At 43.8% G+C, this 14,767-nt stretch overlaps 1 protein-coding gene across 5 annotated transcripts in view; it reads right to left on the bottom strand.

The window, feature by feature from the left end:
* Positions 1-14,767, bottom strand: part of LOC123765425 (active breakpoint cluster region-related protein) — a 102,175-nt gene that overhangs the window by 13,955 nt on the left and 73,453 nt on the right. For all 5 annotated transcript variants that reach the window (XM_045753971.2, XM_045753973.2, XM_045753972.2 and 2 more), the window contains 4 exons: positions 7,717-7,943; positions 5,791-5,976; positions 1,658-1,864; positions 1,137-1,256 (listed from right to left, as the gene is read on the bottom strand). In XM_045753971.2, coding sequence (XP_045609927.1) covers positions 1,137-1,256; positions 1,658-1,864; positions 5,791-5,976; positions 7,717-7,943 — 740 coding nt within the window. The remainder of the gene's footprint in view (positions 1-1,136; positions 1,257-1,657; positions 1,865-5,790; positions 5,977-7,716; positions 7,944-14,767) is intronic.

Raw genomic sequence — 14,767 nt, 5'->3', positions numbered from 1 at the left:
CGATTCCGGAATTCTCGATTGTGAGTCGAGAACGAACCCAACTGTACTACCGGGGACCCTTTAAGTATAATAAGTTATATTATAGTCTACTCACTAATAATTTCCCTTAGGTTCTCGTACAAGTAATCAGTATTAGTAACAAAATCTGGTAAGTTTCCAGTTCTGTACAATGGAATTGAGTGTTTCACAACAGGTAGAAATTAGGAAAGTTCTGGCTTATTGTAACCAATTGGCTTCATGCAAGTTTATAATGATGCAAGTCATCATTATGAACAAAATTATATTCCTTGCTTCTACAGTGGCATTGTGTGGAGAGGAATTCCCTTTAGAGTCTATCCTTGTTTACCATTTTCTAGTTCAAGATTAGTTCAGACTCCACACTCGATTTTGAGAATGAGTTTCTGGTGAATGTGTCCCCTACAATCTTGGTCTGTTTCAGTCTAGTACAGTACATATTGACAGTCTTTGGACACATTCTAGTTCCCTTCCTCATACATTTTTTCACATCCTCCTGAGGTGGTGGTGCCTCTGGCTCTTTTCATGTTTCAAACATCTATGTGCTGGGGGCATTCTAAAGTTTTTCTGGGGTTTCAGGAATATGCTTCAAAGCTTGTGTTGAATCTCAGGTTCACCTATGGCTAATTCCTTATGTGCCTTTGTCTAGATTCCATTTGGGTGATCTCCAGTTTTATTTTAATTTCCAGGGAATTTGTAGTTTTCCTCCTGTTTTTCTCATGCTTCTTATGGTTTTGCATCTGTTTAGGCAGTTTTTGCTGCCACAGTATATCAACATATAGAACTAGGAGTATACCATATTATAACAAAAGGAAGGCCATGACAAGAGCTGATGACAAAAATAAGTGGGAGAATATGGTATCCTGTACATATAAACAAATGTTGCAACTTATAGTTAAAGATAGAGAAATGTAAATAATTTAAATGTTAAGAACAAATATTTTAAGCATTTAATTATTTTTATATAAGGTGTAATTATTCAACAACTAATGAGTTAACTCCAGAAATACATTGACTGGGAACCCAAGAGTCAAAAGTCCTTGAACGAGCAAGATGCTAAGGTTATGGATTCACAAGAACCATCCAAGAGTATATTATTGTATACAAAAGCTGATACTTGCTGGAAACATGGCTTCAGTGTGTATCATGGAGAGGTGAGTGAGAAAGTTCTGGGTGAGTCTGAGGGCTTCACGTAGTGTCTCGTGGTCTGGGTGATAGTCAGGTGTATACTTGAGCAAGTCCTGAAACACAACCACATACACCACACCATTAATCATCAAAAGATCATATGTCAAAAATAATAAATCTGGAAAATTATTTCTCATATTTTACCCATACAAGATAGATTTCACCTCTGGTAATCCTAATTACAAAGCTAATAATTTATACAAAGTGCAAAACGAGCAATAATGCTGCCTGTACTCTAATAAAAGTCTTTACACTGAAAACACTGGTATTTAATGTACTAAATTAATTAAAAGCATGATTATTAATGTATAGCTTCTAATAATTTTAAGCAAAATATACAGTATTATAATTCCTACAGAGTCGCTTGAAATCTAGTTAGTAAACCTATGAAGTGCAAATACAAATTTAAATTTTCTTAAAATATTCTAGAAAAATAGATTGTCTAAAGACTCACATGAAGGACTAGAGCATTTTTTTGCACACGGGCGACAGGTCTATGGAGAAGATCCTCTAGGGATTGTGCTTGGCCCTGTAGGAAGCGTAGCTTGATAGACCGAGTGATGTCTGCAAACTGTGGACTCTGTGTGCTGCACCGTCGCACGGTCTCCACAGCACGGGGGTAGTTTTGCAGAAATGATGCATAAACATCCAGTTTACTTGCCTGCAAATAGCATAAGTAAGGAACAGGATATATAATACTGTATATAATTAATATAAATTATTCCAGAAATGGTTAATACCTAAAAATCCTAAAATACAGAAGTCATTTCAAATGAAATGTTGTTGTGGCACTTCATACTACTGTACTTAAGTAGTTTTCAGTATAGTACTGTGTGACTTAAGTCACATTGTACTATCTTGAGGTTATCTTGAGATGATTTCGGGGCTTTTAGTGTCCCCGCGGCCCGGTCCTTGACCAGGCCTCCACCCCCAGGAAGCAGCCCGTGACAGCTGACTAACACCCAGGTACCTATTTACTGCTAGGTAACAGGGGCATAGGATGAAAGAAACTTGGCCCATTTGTTTCTGCCTCGTGCGGGAATCGAACCCGCGCCGCAGAATTACGAGTCCTGCGCAGCTATCCACCAGGCTACGAGGCCCCTTTGTACACTGAAAACTATTTACATCACACTGTACTACACTGAAAACTACTTAAATCACACTGTACTACACTGAAAACTACTTAAATCACACTGTACTACACTACCATATTTATATTAATTAATTTTTATATACACTATCATTATGTATTGCAAACACACATTAAATCAGGTTCATTAAATAAGTAAAAAAGTTTTAACTATATTTTAATATGAAATAGATTTTTGTTTTATCTAAAAAAAGGAAGCAATTAATCTATATTTTAAATAAAGTACAGTACTCAAAAAGTGCAGTAAATTATATAAAATAAATATTAATAGATAAAAATATTTAAATGTTGAAAAATATTTCATAATTTTCTTGGAAAGCACTCTTACTACTGTTATAGTAGCATGATGCATTACTATTATTATCCGAGATAAGTACATACTGTATACCTGAAGAATACACCAATTTATGGATAGATTTTATTCTTGTCACAAATTGGTTTATTAGATATTACTTCATGAACTTATAGCTTCATATTATATTCATCTTCATACCACTTTAGTTCAATTCACTTTAAATGAATTCTTTTTATGAAAGCAAGTACTGTATAGACAGTTACACACTTAAAAAGGGGATGTGTTCCGAAAAGGTATTTGTAAATCAGCGGTTTATAACTTGAAACCAGATTTATCATTGTTGCAATGCTGGATCACTAAAACTCAAGATAAACTCTTAAATTTTGCAGACAAATACTATATATAAGATATGTAATATGTAATTTATACATATAAGACATGTATAAATAATAATATATAAGATACATAAGATATATATGCTTTTAATTTACCTTCACTGATGAAATTGTCTTGTTTTTCTGATCTGATGTTTTGAAAAGCGTAAATAGATAGAGCATAATTACTGGAGGAGGAGGAGGAGGCAGTAACAGGTGATGATGCAAAATGCCCATTGTGATGGCAGGTTTGCATTCTGGATGTGCCCAACACTTAGGACAGTACAACCTTACAAATATTGATGCAAATTGAATGTACTGAGGGCAAATTCTGACACTTAAATCACACAACCTTTTGGGGCTGACTTGGGAACCACCGGGTAAATCTTGAAGTACAGTATACAGTACAGTATACATAAAACAGTTGACCCTTATATAATTCTAACATTACATTCCTGGAAAATGTCCTTAGATTAAAAAAATGTGCTATGTTAACTGAATAACATGACAAAAATAGTTCTGTTCCAGGATTAGTACAGTAATTTAAATAAGTATAATAATTCTTTGTGTCAGGGAACAGGTAGCCAGAGTGTATAGGTATTCATATCGGCTTATATCGAAGTATTCTTATAGGCTTATATCGAGGTATTCTTATAGGCTTATATCGAGGTTCCCCCCCCCCTAATGTTATAGGCTTATATTGAGATTCGCCCCCCCCTACCCATGTTATAGGCTTATATCGAGGTACAGTATTCTTATAGGCTTATGTCGAGGTTCCCCTCCTCTTATAGGGGCTTATATCGATGCCCCCCCCCCCAAGGTCGAATTACTGACCCCGCCCAGCATGCAACCCCACAAGCTGACTAACTCATGAGTACCTACTCACTGCTAGGTGAACAGGACCCATTAGGTGATAGTGACATGATGCACTACACTGCGCCTAACCATTTCAGGCCCGCCTGGGATTCGAACCCAGAATTCTCGATTGTGAGTCGAGAATGAACCCAACTGTACTACCACAGCCCGTCCTCCAAACAAAGATCCAAAAGTGATTCCATGCACCCGCCAAACCCCCTGTTTATGAATGAAAAGCAGTTTACACACAACCCGTCCTCGACTCAAGTCCATTACATCCAGCGGTTGCCCCCACAGACGCATTCATAAATTTTAACTTGCTGTTCATTCAGAACAAGAATTTTCTCAAATATAAATTAATATTATAATATATTAGCATATTGTGCATATATAGGCATAGGTTAGGTTAGGTTAGGTGTTTAGGTTCTGTTGGCGATTATTTGCATTTGTAGTACGTGGGTGAAGCATTTATAGCGTTGTGATTCAAACAAAATTCGTCAGTGAAGCACTTGTTCTGGATATGTTTGAACGTCAGCAGTTGTGAGTCGTGTGTAAACCGCTTTTCATTCATAAACAGGGGGTTTGGCGGGTGCATGGAATCACTTTTGGATCTTTGTTTGGAGGACGGGCTGCAACCCGTCCTCGACTCAAGTCCATTGCATCCAGCGGTCGACCCCACAGACGCATTCATAAATTTGAACAAGCTGTTCATTCAAAACAGGAATTTTCTCAACTATAAATTAATATTATAATATATTAGTATATTGTGTATATATAGGCATAGAATAGGTTAGGTTAGGTGTTTAGGTTCTGTTGGCGATTATTTGTATTTGTAGTACGTGGGTGAAGCATTTATAGCGTTGCGATTCAAACAAAATTCGTCAGTGAAGCACTTGTTCCGGATATGTTCGAACGTCAGCAGTTGTGAGTCGTGTGTAAACCACTTTTCATTCATAAACAGGGGGTTTGGCGGGTGCATGGAATCACTTTTGGATCTTTGTTTGGAGGACGGGCTGTTACACACGGCTCACAACTGCTGACGTTCGAACATATCCGGAACAAGTGCTTCACTGACGAATTTTGTTTGAATCGCAACGCTATAAATGCTTCACCCACGTACTACAAATACAAATAATCGCCAACAGAACCTAAACACCTAACCTAACCTATTCTATGCCTATATATACACAATATACTAATATATTATAATATTAATTTATAGTTGAGAAAATTCCTGTTTTGAATGAACAGCTTGTTCAAATTTATGAATGCGTCTGTGGGGTCGACCGCTGGATGTAATGGACTTGAGTCGAGGACGGGTTGACTACCATCACCCTCATACTGTACATTAATTTAAGAGAAGTGTGCATGTGTGTGTGAGTAGGTGGGTAAGAGATGGTATAATTATCTATGTATAATTGCCTAAGTGTAGTTACAGGATGAGAGCTACACTCATTATGTCTCATCTTCCCAGTACTCTTTGTCATATAACGCTTTGAAACTACTGGCGGTTTTGGCCTCCACCACCTTCTCACTTAACTATTTCCAACCGTCTACCACTGTTTGCAAAAGTAAATTTACTTATATTTCTTCGGCAGTGTCTTGCAGGTTATCCTTCGACGTCCTGAGTCATGCCTGTACCCTTAGGAAGACATATTAATTGCGTATATACGATTAGTGTAGCACTTCTTGGAAAGTGGAATTGACAGACGCATCTAATTGCCTGCACTGGAACTTCTGAGAATTTTGAGCAACTATATATCACATATATAGTTGCTACATTATGTTAAAAACATGCTATATAAACGTGTATCGGGTATTATATAAGGGTCCACTGTACAGTATTCGAGCATGCATTATGATGTATGGTGATCATGACGGATTTAAAATAAAATTTCAATAAATAAGCTTACAAGGACTCTGAAGAGCTCGCCAATGGTACTAGTGCCATCCCACTGAGTGGAGTGTTCCTTGAGACCCTCCAGGAACTCGCTGTGGGCCGCGTGTAGTTCTGTTATCCGGTAAAACACCGTAGAGAAGTCGTCTGGTGAGATCACGGGCTGAGACGTCGTCAGCGTTGCCTTCAGGGCTTTCATATACTGTTGAGGAGAAATGGGTTCATTCGTATAGTATTATTTAATGATTGCAACAGTGGGCTGATCAACTGTACTGCAACATCATCATTAAGAGAACACAAGCTATTGCTGATTCACAAAGCATATTTAACAAACTTTTTTGGGCCACACATAAAACTTATATTCTTCCGACACACACAAAAAACACATCACTTTTGAGTCCAGAACACACAAAATACAACCTGTGTCTCCACACAAAACATTTAACAAAAACATCAGTTTTTATATTCCTTCTGAAGGATTTTTATTATTTAGAATAGTTTCCCATGGAATGTTTGTAAGTTCCTTGTTTATTTTCTCTCAGTCTATCCTTTTATTATTAAAATTGAATTTACTGAATAGCCCCTCTCGCTTGATCATTGTTTTAGGTCTATTCTGAGTATTGATGGTAGTTTGCACTTCAATGAGCTTGTGATCTGAGTATGTGGTATTTACGATCGTAATGTCCCTGATTATGTCTTAATTGTTTGTGAAGACCAGATGTAAAATATTTTCGTTTCTCGTTGGCTCTGATATCTGCTGGTTAAGTGAAAATTTGTCACAGAATCTAAGCAGTTCTCTGATCTGTGGTTGGCTATGTCCCGATAGATTTCCTAGTATAATATTATTGTTTGCTATTCTTCATCTTAGATTAGGCAAGTTGAAGTCACCTAAGGCAGATAATATCAGGTATCGAGTTCGCCAAATTATCAAGGTTCTTCTCTATTTTGTTCATCTGTTCTGTGAATTCCTTAGCCGTTGCATCTGGCGGTTTGTATATTAGAATAATAACTAAGTTTATTTTATCTATTTTTACTCCCAGTACCTCTACCACCTCATTTGTAGAGTTAAGGAGCTCCGAGCATACAATTTTTCGTATCAGATCTCATCGTATGATCTCGGCTCATCGTAATTTCATCGTATTTCTCCGATCTCTCGTATCAGGAACGCTTGAAGGTCACGGGGCTAACAACACTAAAAACCAGACATGGCAGGGCGGATCTCATTGAAACTTTTAAAATACTGAACAAGTTAGAGGATGTTGATCCGGATATTTTCTTCAGGTCAGATGTAACACAAACAAGGAGTAACGGTTTCAAGCTCAACAAGCCACAATGTAGGACTAAGAACAGGAGATGCTTTTTCATCCACAGGGTTATTAACCTATGGAACCGCCTACCCGCCTTAGCCGTAACTGCCAAATCTGTGTTGAGTTTAAAAATATACATTGAAAAGATCATCACGGCAAATGGGGTGACCTTCGACAAGGTGCTGGCTTCCTGTCCTCGTCGAGGCCCTAGGGTTAGTGGCCCTCGGGTAAATCAGGTAAAGTTGCAGTAGGTAATAATAATTCAACATGTGTTTCACAAGTAATTATCAAGATAAAGATCAAGTCTCTGTGGTTCATGTCGTGGACTCCTTCACGAGTCGTGGACAACACTCACCAGTAATTACCTCATGTTACACTCCAGCCACACCCAAGTGAGGGTGACACACTTGTCCTCCAGCCACACCCAAGTGAGGGTGACACACTTGTCCTCCAGCCACACCCAAGTGAGGGTGACACACTTGTCCTCCAGCCACACCCAAGTGAGGGTGACACACTTATCCTCCAGCCACACCCAAGTGAGGGTGACACACTTGTCCTCCAGCCACACCCAAGTGAGGGTGACACACTTGTCCTCCAGCCACACCTATGGTAAGTCTGCAGAAGAGAGGACGCACCTGGAGGACAACGTCGAGACACTCAAGGTAGATGGTCTCCGACTCGACGATAGAGGAGATAATACAGCGATACATAGTAAGTCTCTCCGCCTCGGCGGCCGGGTCTGGCGTGGGCGGGGCTGGCGTCTCCGGCAGCTCTCCCGACGACGCCCATCTGGAGGCTGTGGGCGGCGTGGGCGGCGCTGACGGCATGTGACTCGTCGACTCGACGCTGCTCCCATACACCCCTGCAAGAAAAAAAATATATCGCAGTGTTACCGGTATACTAATTCACAACTTTAAATGTAGATATAATAACAGTCCAATAGGCTCTGTATGCTATACACCAGTCGATTAAGGGTTGATCCACCCGTAACTCCGACAACCGACACCAAGAGGCGCTCCAGAGTCGACACCGACGTTGACGAGAATGGCCTTGCGACCGACGACGACAAAGGGACCGCCTATGTTGTCCACTTTGCGCCCAGCGAGTTCAACAGCAGGACAAGCACCAGACGACAACTGGTCCACAAATGTTACAGGATAATCTGCACTAGGAACGTCAACGCCCGCACCCCAGGCGTGGCCACGCCCCCTCCATGACCAACACTGACCTCACTACGCTCAAGGAACAGTACCGCCACCAGGAATTTCACCGCAAATTCCCAGACGGACAATTGGAATTCCTGGAAAAGGACAACGATCCTGATGGTACCAAACTACCGAGGCTATTGAGTGTAAAAGTAAAGCGTTAATTGTGTAAAGGAGGAAATGTATATGTTTATCTCTCAGAATGTTTGGTAATGTTTATTGCTTGTGATATGTGTCTATGTATGTATTAACATGATGTACTGAACGGGGTGAGAATAGCTTGAGCTACCTCATTCCTTTGTGTGTATTTTACCTCAATAAATTTATTTCAATTTCAATTAAGGGTTAAAAGGCGGGGCTTAAGAGTCGTAGCTCATCCCTCGCGAGGAGAACCAGGTGAGTACAACCAGGTGAGTACAACCAGGTGAGTACAACCAGGTGAGTACAACCAGGTGAGTACAACCAGGTGAGTACAACCAGGTGAGTAGTGACAGTGTACGAGGCTGCGTTACCAGGACATAACACGGAGCAACGATAACCTAACCATAGTCATGACTCAAAGAGGGAATATTATAGTGCCAGCGAGCCATGTAAACAACTTTCCGCTCTAGGGCAGACTAAGGCAAACATTACCACATTACCTTGATCAAATTACACTCTTACCACATTTTCCCCGACACAGCCATGAGGGGTGCACGCCCAGAGCGGGCGGGCACTCTGCTTGATGACGGCAACACAGTGTGTGGTGTATGGGAGGCAACCATCCTACCACACACCCATACCTCCCATACACCAACACGCACTCTCACGCCCACACACGCCCATATATCTCCATACACACGCACATCCCTTACACACAACTAAATCAGACACGCACACGCGGGAACTTGCATGTCACCTACACACCCATACACACGTCACTCCCCAGTAAACACACACTGGCCCTCCTTACAAGACTATCCATCAACAGCAGTCTTCGTGGTGTAGTAGTAACACACTCGCCCGGCGTTTCGCGAGCGCTTTGTCCTGGGTTCGTATCCTGGCCGGAGAGGATTTACTGGGCGTCAATCCTTAACTATAACCTCTGTTTACCCAACAGTAAAATGGGTACTAAACAAATCTTTAACAACAGTAGTTGTTAAACGATTTGGCGATTTGGCGGGGTCGTATTCGGGGAACATAGGATTAGGGACTTGCCCGAAATGCTGTGCGGTCTAGTGGCTGTACATGACTGTAAAATTCTTGTATAAAAAAAGTGTTCATGCCTGCTTGATGGGGTTCTGGGAGATCTTCTACTCCCCATGTCCGAGGCCAGGCTTGACTTGTGAGAGGTTAGTCCACTAGGCTGTTCCTTGGAGCGGCCCTCAGGCACATACCCACCACAGCCCGGTTGGTCTGGCATTTCTTGAAGAAAACAATCCAATTTTCTCTTGAAGATGTCCACGGTTGTTCCGGCAATATTTCTTATAATTGCTGAGAGAATGTTGAACAACCGTGGACCTCTCATGTTTATACAGTGTTCTCTGATTGTGCCTATGGCACCCCAGATGTGTGGGTCACTACCACGACACTCCACAACTTGAGTCATGAGGAAGAGATGAGTGATAGAGCAGGAGGGAGGCAAGTGCTCAAGGGTGTTGACAAGGGTATGAGAAACCTTTATCTTGCGATGATTCCGGGGCTTAGCGCCCCGCGGGCCGGATCTCCCGATAGGAAGACAGATACCGCGACAGGAAGTCCTGATGTTATCTGGACACCCGCAACAAGCCCCGGGAGATTTTTATCCTTGGAAACAGGATAATCAGACGATGCGCAGAGTTTTGTCCCGCGGGGCGAGTTTATGAGACAGAGCAACTCTCGCACACAGTAAACTGTTAGGAAGTTATTGCTTCTTCAGAAGCCTTCCTCGTCCAAGTTGCGCCCGATGGAAAAGGCGCATTCCTCAATGTTAGCTTGTGGTTACTGTGTAACCAAACACGGTGTGTAGTATATAAATTAGTATTAATACATAAAATAACTTTTTTCGTAGTTAGAGTACGGATAGATTAAGTTAGGTTTGGGCTCTGTTGGTAATGTGGATACACACGTTCTGCCTCCATGTCTCAGGCTCTTGTAAGAAATGATTTGCAATCAGTGCTGCTCTATTGGTTATTTTCCAGTTATTAATTATGATCTCTCTCTCTCTCTCTCTCTCTCTCTCTCTCTCTCTCTCTCTCTCTCTCTCTCTCTCTCTCTCTCTCTCTCTCTCTCTCTCTCTCTCTCTCTCTCTCTCTCTCTCTCTCTCTCTCTCTCTGTCTCTCTCTCTCTCTCTCTGAAGCATTACCTCCCATGCAGCCTCACTTATTATCTTTTACCTGTTGCTTTCCTTCTATGAGTAAGTCTGTGTCCTGTACCTTGTATTTAGTTTATGTAATAAATGGTATTGTACTTGATTTCAGCGTTTCCACCATAGCTGAGTGTCTGAAACTTGTCACAGTTAAACTTGATATTTTCAGTTGACCAATCGAAGACTTTATTAATATCTGCTTGAAGTTTTTCAGTGTCTTCTACGGAGTGGTGGGTGTTGAGGCCCCCCCCCCATGCTGGGGTGGGTGTTGACGGCTCCCCCCCGTGCTGGGGTGGGTGTTGACGGCCCCCCCCCATGCTGGGGTGGGTGTTGAGGCACCCCCCCCCCCCGTGCTGGGGTGGGTGTTGACGGCCCCCCCCCCCATGCTGGGGTGGGTGTTGAGGCACCCCCCCCCCCGTGCTGGGGTGGGTGTTGAGGAAGGAAGTGCCTCACTAGGCCAGCAACACTCCCTAGCTGATCATTCAACTTTCTTACACGTGGAAATAACAAGGAACGTTTAGATACATGAGGTAACCTCAGCTCTTTACAGAGGTGGAGCTGGTGGAGGGAGGAGGGCCAGGAAGAGGACGAAGGATGAGGGAGGAATAAGAATGAGAAGGGAACAAGAAGGAGGGAGGGAGGAAGGATAAGGGAGGAGGAGGGCTATAAGAATCAAGGTCTTTTCCCGCCTATTAAAACCCAGAGGTGAGAGGAGGGAAGAGTAGATGGATGGACGGGTGAGAGGGAGAGTGGAGGGAGAGGGAGAGTAAAGGGAGAGGGAGAGAGAGAGAGGCGGCCAGAGACCAAGCAAGGTCTCACAGGAAACAAGGCGAGCCACTCCACCACCAACTAAGGTTAAGCCAGTGCGCCTTAACACAAGTTACAACACCACGTAAGGTCCAGACACGGTGCTTGAAGATGACCCTGGCTAACACAAAATGTAATCACCCATAAAAAAAATACTTGTTTCCATTCTCTTATGAAACCTGTTTCTGGGTGGGTGTGGGAGTGCCAGCGATGCCGCCCTGAGAATTTCCTGCCCACCTAACCTATCACAGGACCCTTAACTTACTCTTGTTGAAAAAAATCCCAAATTTATTTTCACTTTTTTCATGTTCAAATTACGTCCACTTTCGGCCATACTGGTAAACGGCCAAAAGCGACGTTATTTTTACGAGGCCAGGTTGCCGCCCACGCCGCCGCCGCCACCAATACTGGTAAGTGCTGTGATCCGCTCGCCTCGTCACCCAGAACGTCCAGGTTCGAACCCCGGGAAGCGTGGGAAGACTGCTCAGCATTCCTCCACTGTTCGCTACTGTACAACTAGCATTAACTGAGGAGCTGGATGTAAAACTTTGAGTGATTGTGTTCTAGGGGAACAAAGCTGACTTAACCCAAGCGGCTCCAGCACCTGGCCCAGGGGCAGAGCTGAACACCAAAATAATTCCTTACGAGACCACGAGGAGTGAATGTTGAAAATAGCCTTATCTTGAGGTTATCTTGAGATGATTTCGGGGCTTTTTAGTGTCCCCGCAGCCCGGTCCTCGACCAGGCCTCCACCCCCAGGAAGCAGCCCGTGACAGCTGACTAACACCCAGGTACCTATTTTACTGCTAGGTAACAGGGGCATAGGGTGAAACAAACTCTGCCCATTGTTTCTCGCCGGCCCCCGGGATCGAACCCAGGACCACAGGATCACAAGTCCAGCATGCTATCCGCTCGGCCGACCGGCTCCCCTCAATGAAGATTAGGTGCAAGAGGTAGTGTTAATAAGAGACAATAGTGTTAACATTAAAGGCCAACACTTTACACTACCACCTTCACCTAAACATAAAGGGACAATTAACACACCGTTAACTGTTCAAGAACAACTTTATTTTGTCTTGTGTGTGAGAGTGGTGCGCGCGGGCCCTGAGCCTCTGGCTGGCCCACTGTACTCACCTATTTGTACTCACCTATTTGTACTTGCAGGATCGAGCATTGACTCTTGCATCCCGCCAAGAGTCAATGATGACACATTACTGTGTCACACATCTCTGTCTTGCTCTGACAATGACAAGTAGTCATGACTCAAATGTTGACTCCAGCAAGGTTATGTTGATGTGTTTGTTTACCAACTTAGTCTACGTTGATAAGTCTCAGCGGTAATCTTATGTGTCCTGTAGCTGCACTCTGTTAGATAATGTTCCAGCGCTGTGTCCGCCATTTCTCCACAATGATGACATTTCCTCTCTTCTTCTGGAACTGTAAGTCTATTTCCCCATGCACATGGGTATCCAAGCCTCATGTGATGTAAGGAAGGAACGAAGGAACTATCAGGGGGAAAGCGCCAAGCCATTACGACTATATAGCACTTGAAAGGGGTCAGGATAAGGATTTGGGATGGGACGGTGAAAAGGAATGGTGTCCAACCACTTGTGGACAGTCGGGGATTGAACGCCGACCTGCATGAAGTGAGACCGTCGCTCTACCGTCCAGCCCAAGTGGTTGGACTGATGTGATGTAAGTGCACGTCTGTTTTTTCCTATTGCAGCCTTTCATCAACATAAGTGGTTCGTAGTTGGTTTAATTTCCAGCAGGAGCCCGCAGACCTCAAGTTACAGCTGCTGCACCACGGTCACTCAACGTCTCTGCATCTCCCCAATCCCCCCCGTCCAACCACTTGGGCTGGACGGTGGAGCGACGGTCTCGCTTCAAGCAGGTCGGCGTTCAATCCCCGACCGTCCAAGTAGTTGGGCACCATTCCTTCCCACCGTCCCATCCCAAATCCTTATCCTGACCCCTTCCCAGTGCTATATAGTCGTAATGGCTTGGCGCTTTTCCCCCTGATAGTTCTCTTCTCCCCCCCCCCCTCTTAATGTTGCTCCATCTGCAACACCGTTCCATAGTATTTCTACATGACAGATATTCGACGACCTTGTCGGAAGAAACTTGATAAACGTCTACACACCGGCAATGATCAGCCAAACTGTGATTCCTATGTTGGACCGTGAGCAGCGACCACCAACAGTCTGGTTGACCACACTGTCAACCTTTGAACGAGACAATGACTGCGCGGACACTCTTTCTGGGAGCCATCTGAAGGTAGGGCGAGAGTCAGGCATAACACAAGCCTGTCAGTCAAGCACAACACGAGGCTGTCAGTCAAGCACAACACGAGGCTGTCAGTCAAGCATAACACGAGGCTGTCAGTCAAGCACAACACGAGGCTGTCAGTCAAGCACAACACGAGCCTGTCAGTCAAGCATAACACGAGTCTGTCAGTCAGGCACAACACGAGCCTGTCAGTCAAGCACAACACGAATCTGTCAGTCAAGCACAACACGAGGCTGTCAGTCAAGCACAACACGAGTCTGTCAGTCAAGCACAACACGAGGCTGTCAGTCAAGCACAACACGAGGCTGTCAGTCAAGCATAACACGAGGCTGTCAGTCAAGCACAACACGAGGCTGTCAGTCAAGCACAACACGAGCCTGTCAGTCAAGCACAACACGAGTCTGTCAGTCAGGCACAACACGAGCCTGTCAGTCAGGCACAACACGAGCCTGTCAGTCAAGCACAACACGAATCTGTCAGTCAAGCACAACACGAGGCTGTCAGTCAAGCACAACACGAGTCTGTCAGTCAAGCACAACACGAGGCTGTCAGTCAAGCACAACACGAGCCTGTCAGTCAAGCACAACACGAGTCTGTCAGTCAGGCACAACACGAGCCTGTCAGTCAAGCACAACACGAGTCTGTCAGTCAAGCACAACACGAGGCTGTCAGTCAAGCACAACACGAGACTGTCAGTCAAGCACAACACGAACCAGTCAGTCAAGCATAACACGAGGCTGTCAGTCAAGCATAACACGAGACTGTCAGTCAAGCACAACACGAGCCTGTCAGTCAAGCACAACACGAGGCTGTCAGTCAAGCACAACACGAGGCTGTCAGTCAGGCACAACACGAGACTGTCAGTCAAGCATAACACGAGCCTGTCAGTCAAGCACAACACGAGACTGTCAGTCAAGCATAACACGAGGCTGTCAGTCAAGCATAACACGAGGCTGTCAGTCAAGCATAACACGAGGCTGTCAGTCAAGCACAACACGAGGCTGTCAACCAGTCAGGGACCAGCCAGTCAGCGAGTCCCGCTCTACTTATTAGTGAAAG

This window comes from Procambarus clarkii, chromosome 30 (genome assembly GCF_040958095.1).
Source record: "Procambarus clarkii isolate CNS0578487 chromosome 30, FALCON_Pclarkii_2.0, whole genome shotgun sequence".
Lineage (NCBI taxonomy): Eukaryota > Metazoa > Arthropoda > Malacostraca > Decapoda > Cambaridae > Procambarus > Procambarus clarkii.
Note: the sequence above shows the minus strand (reverse complement) of the source record. Positions and strands in the feature narration are given on the sequence as shown.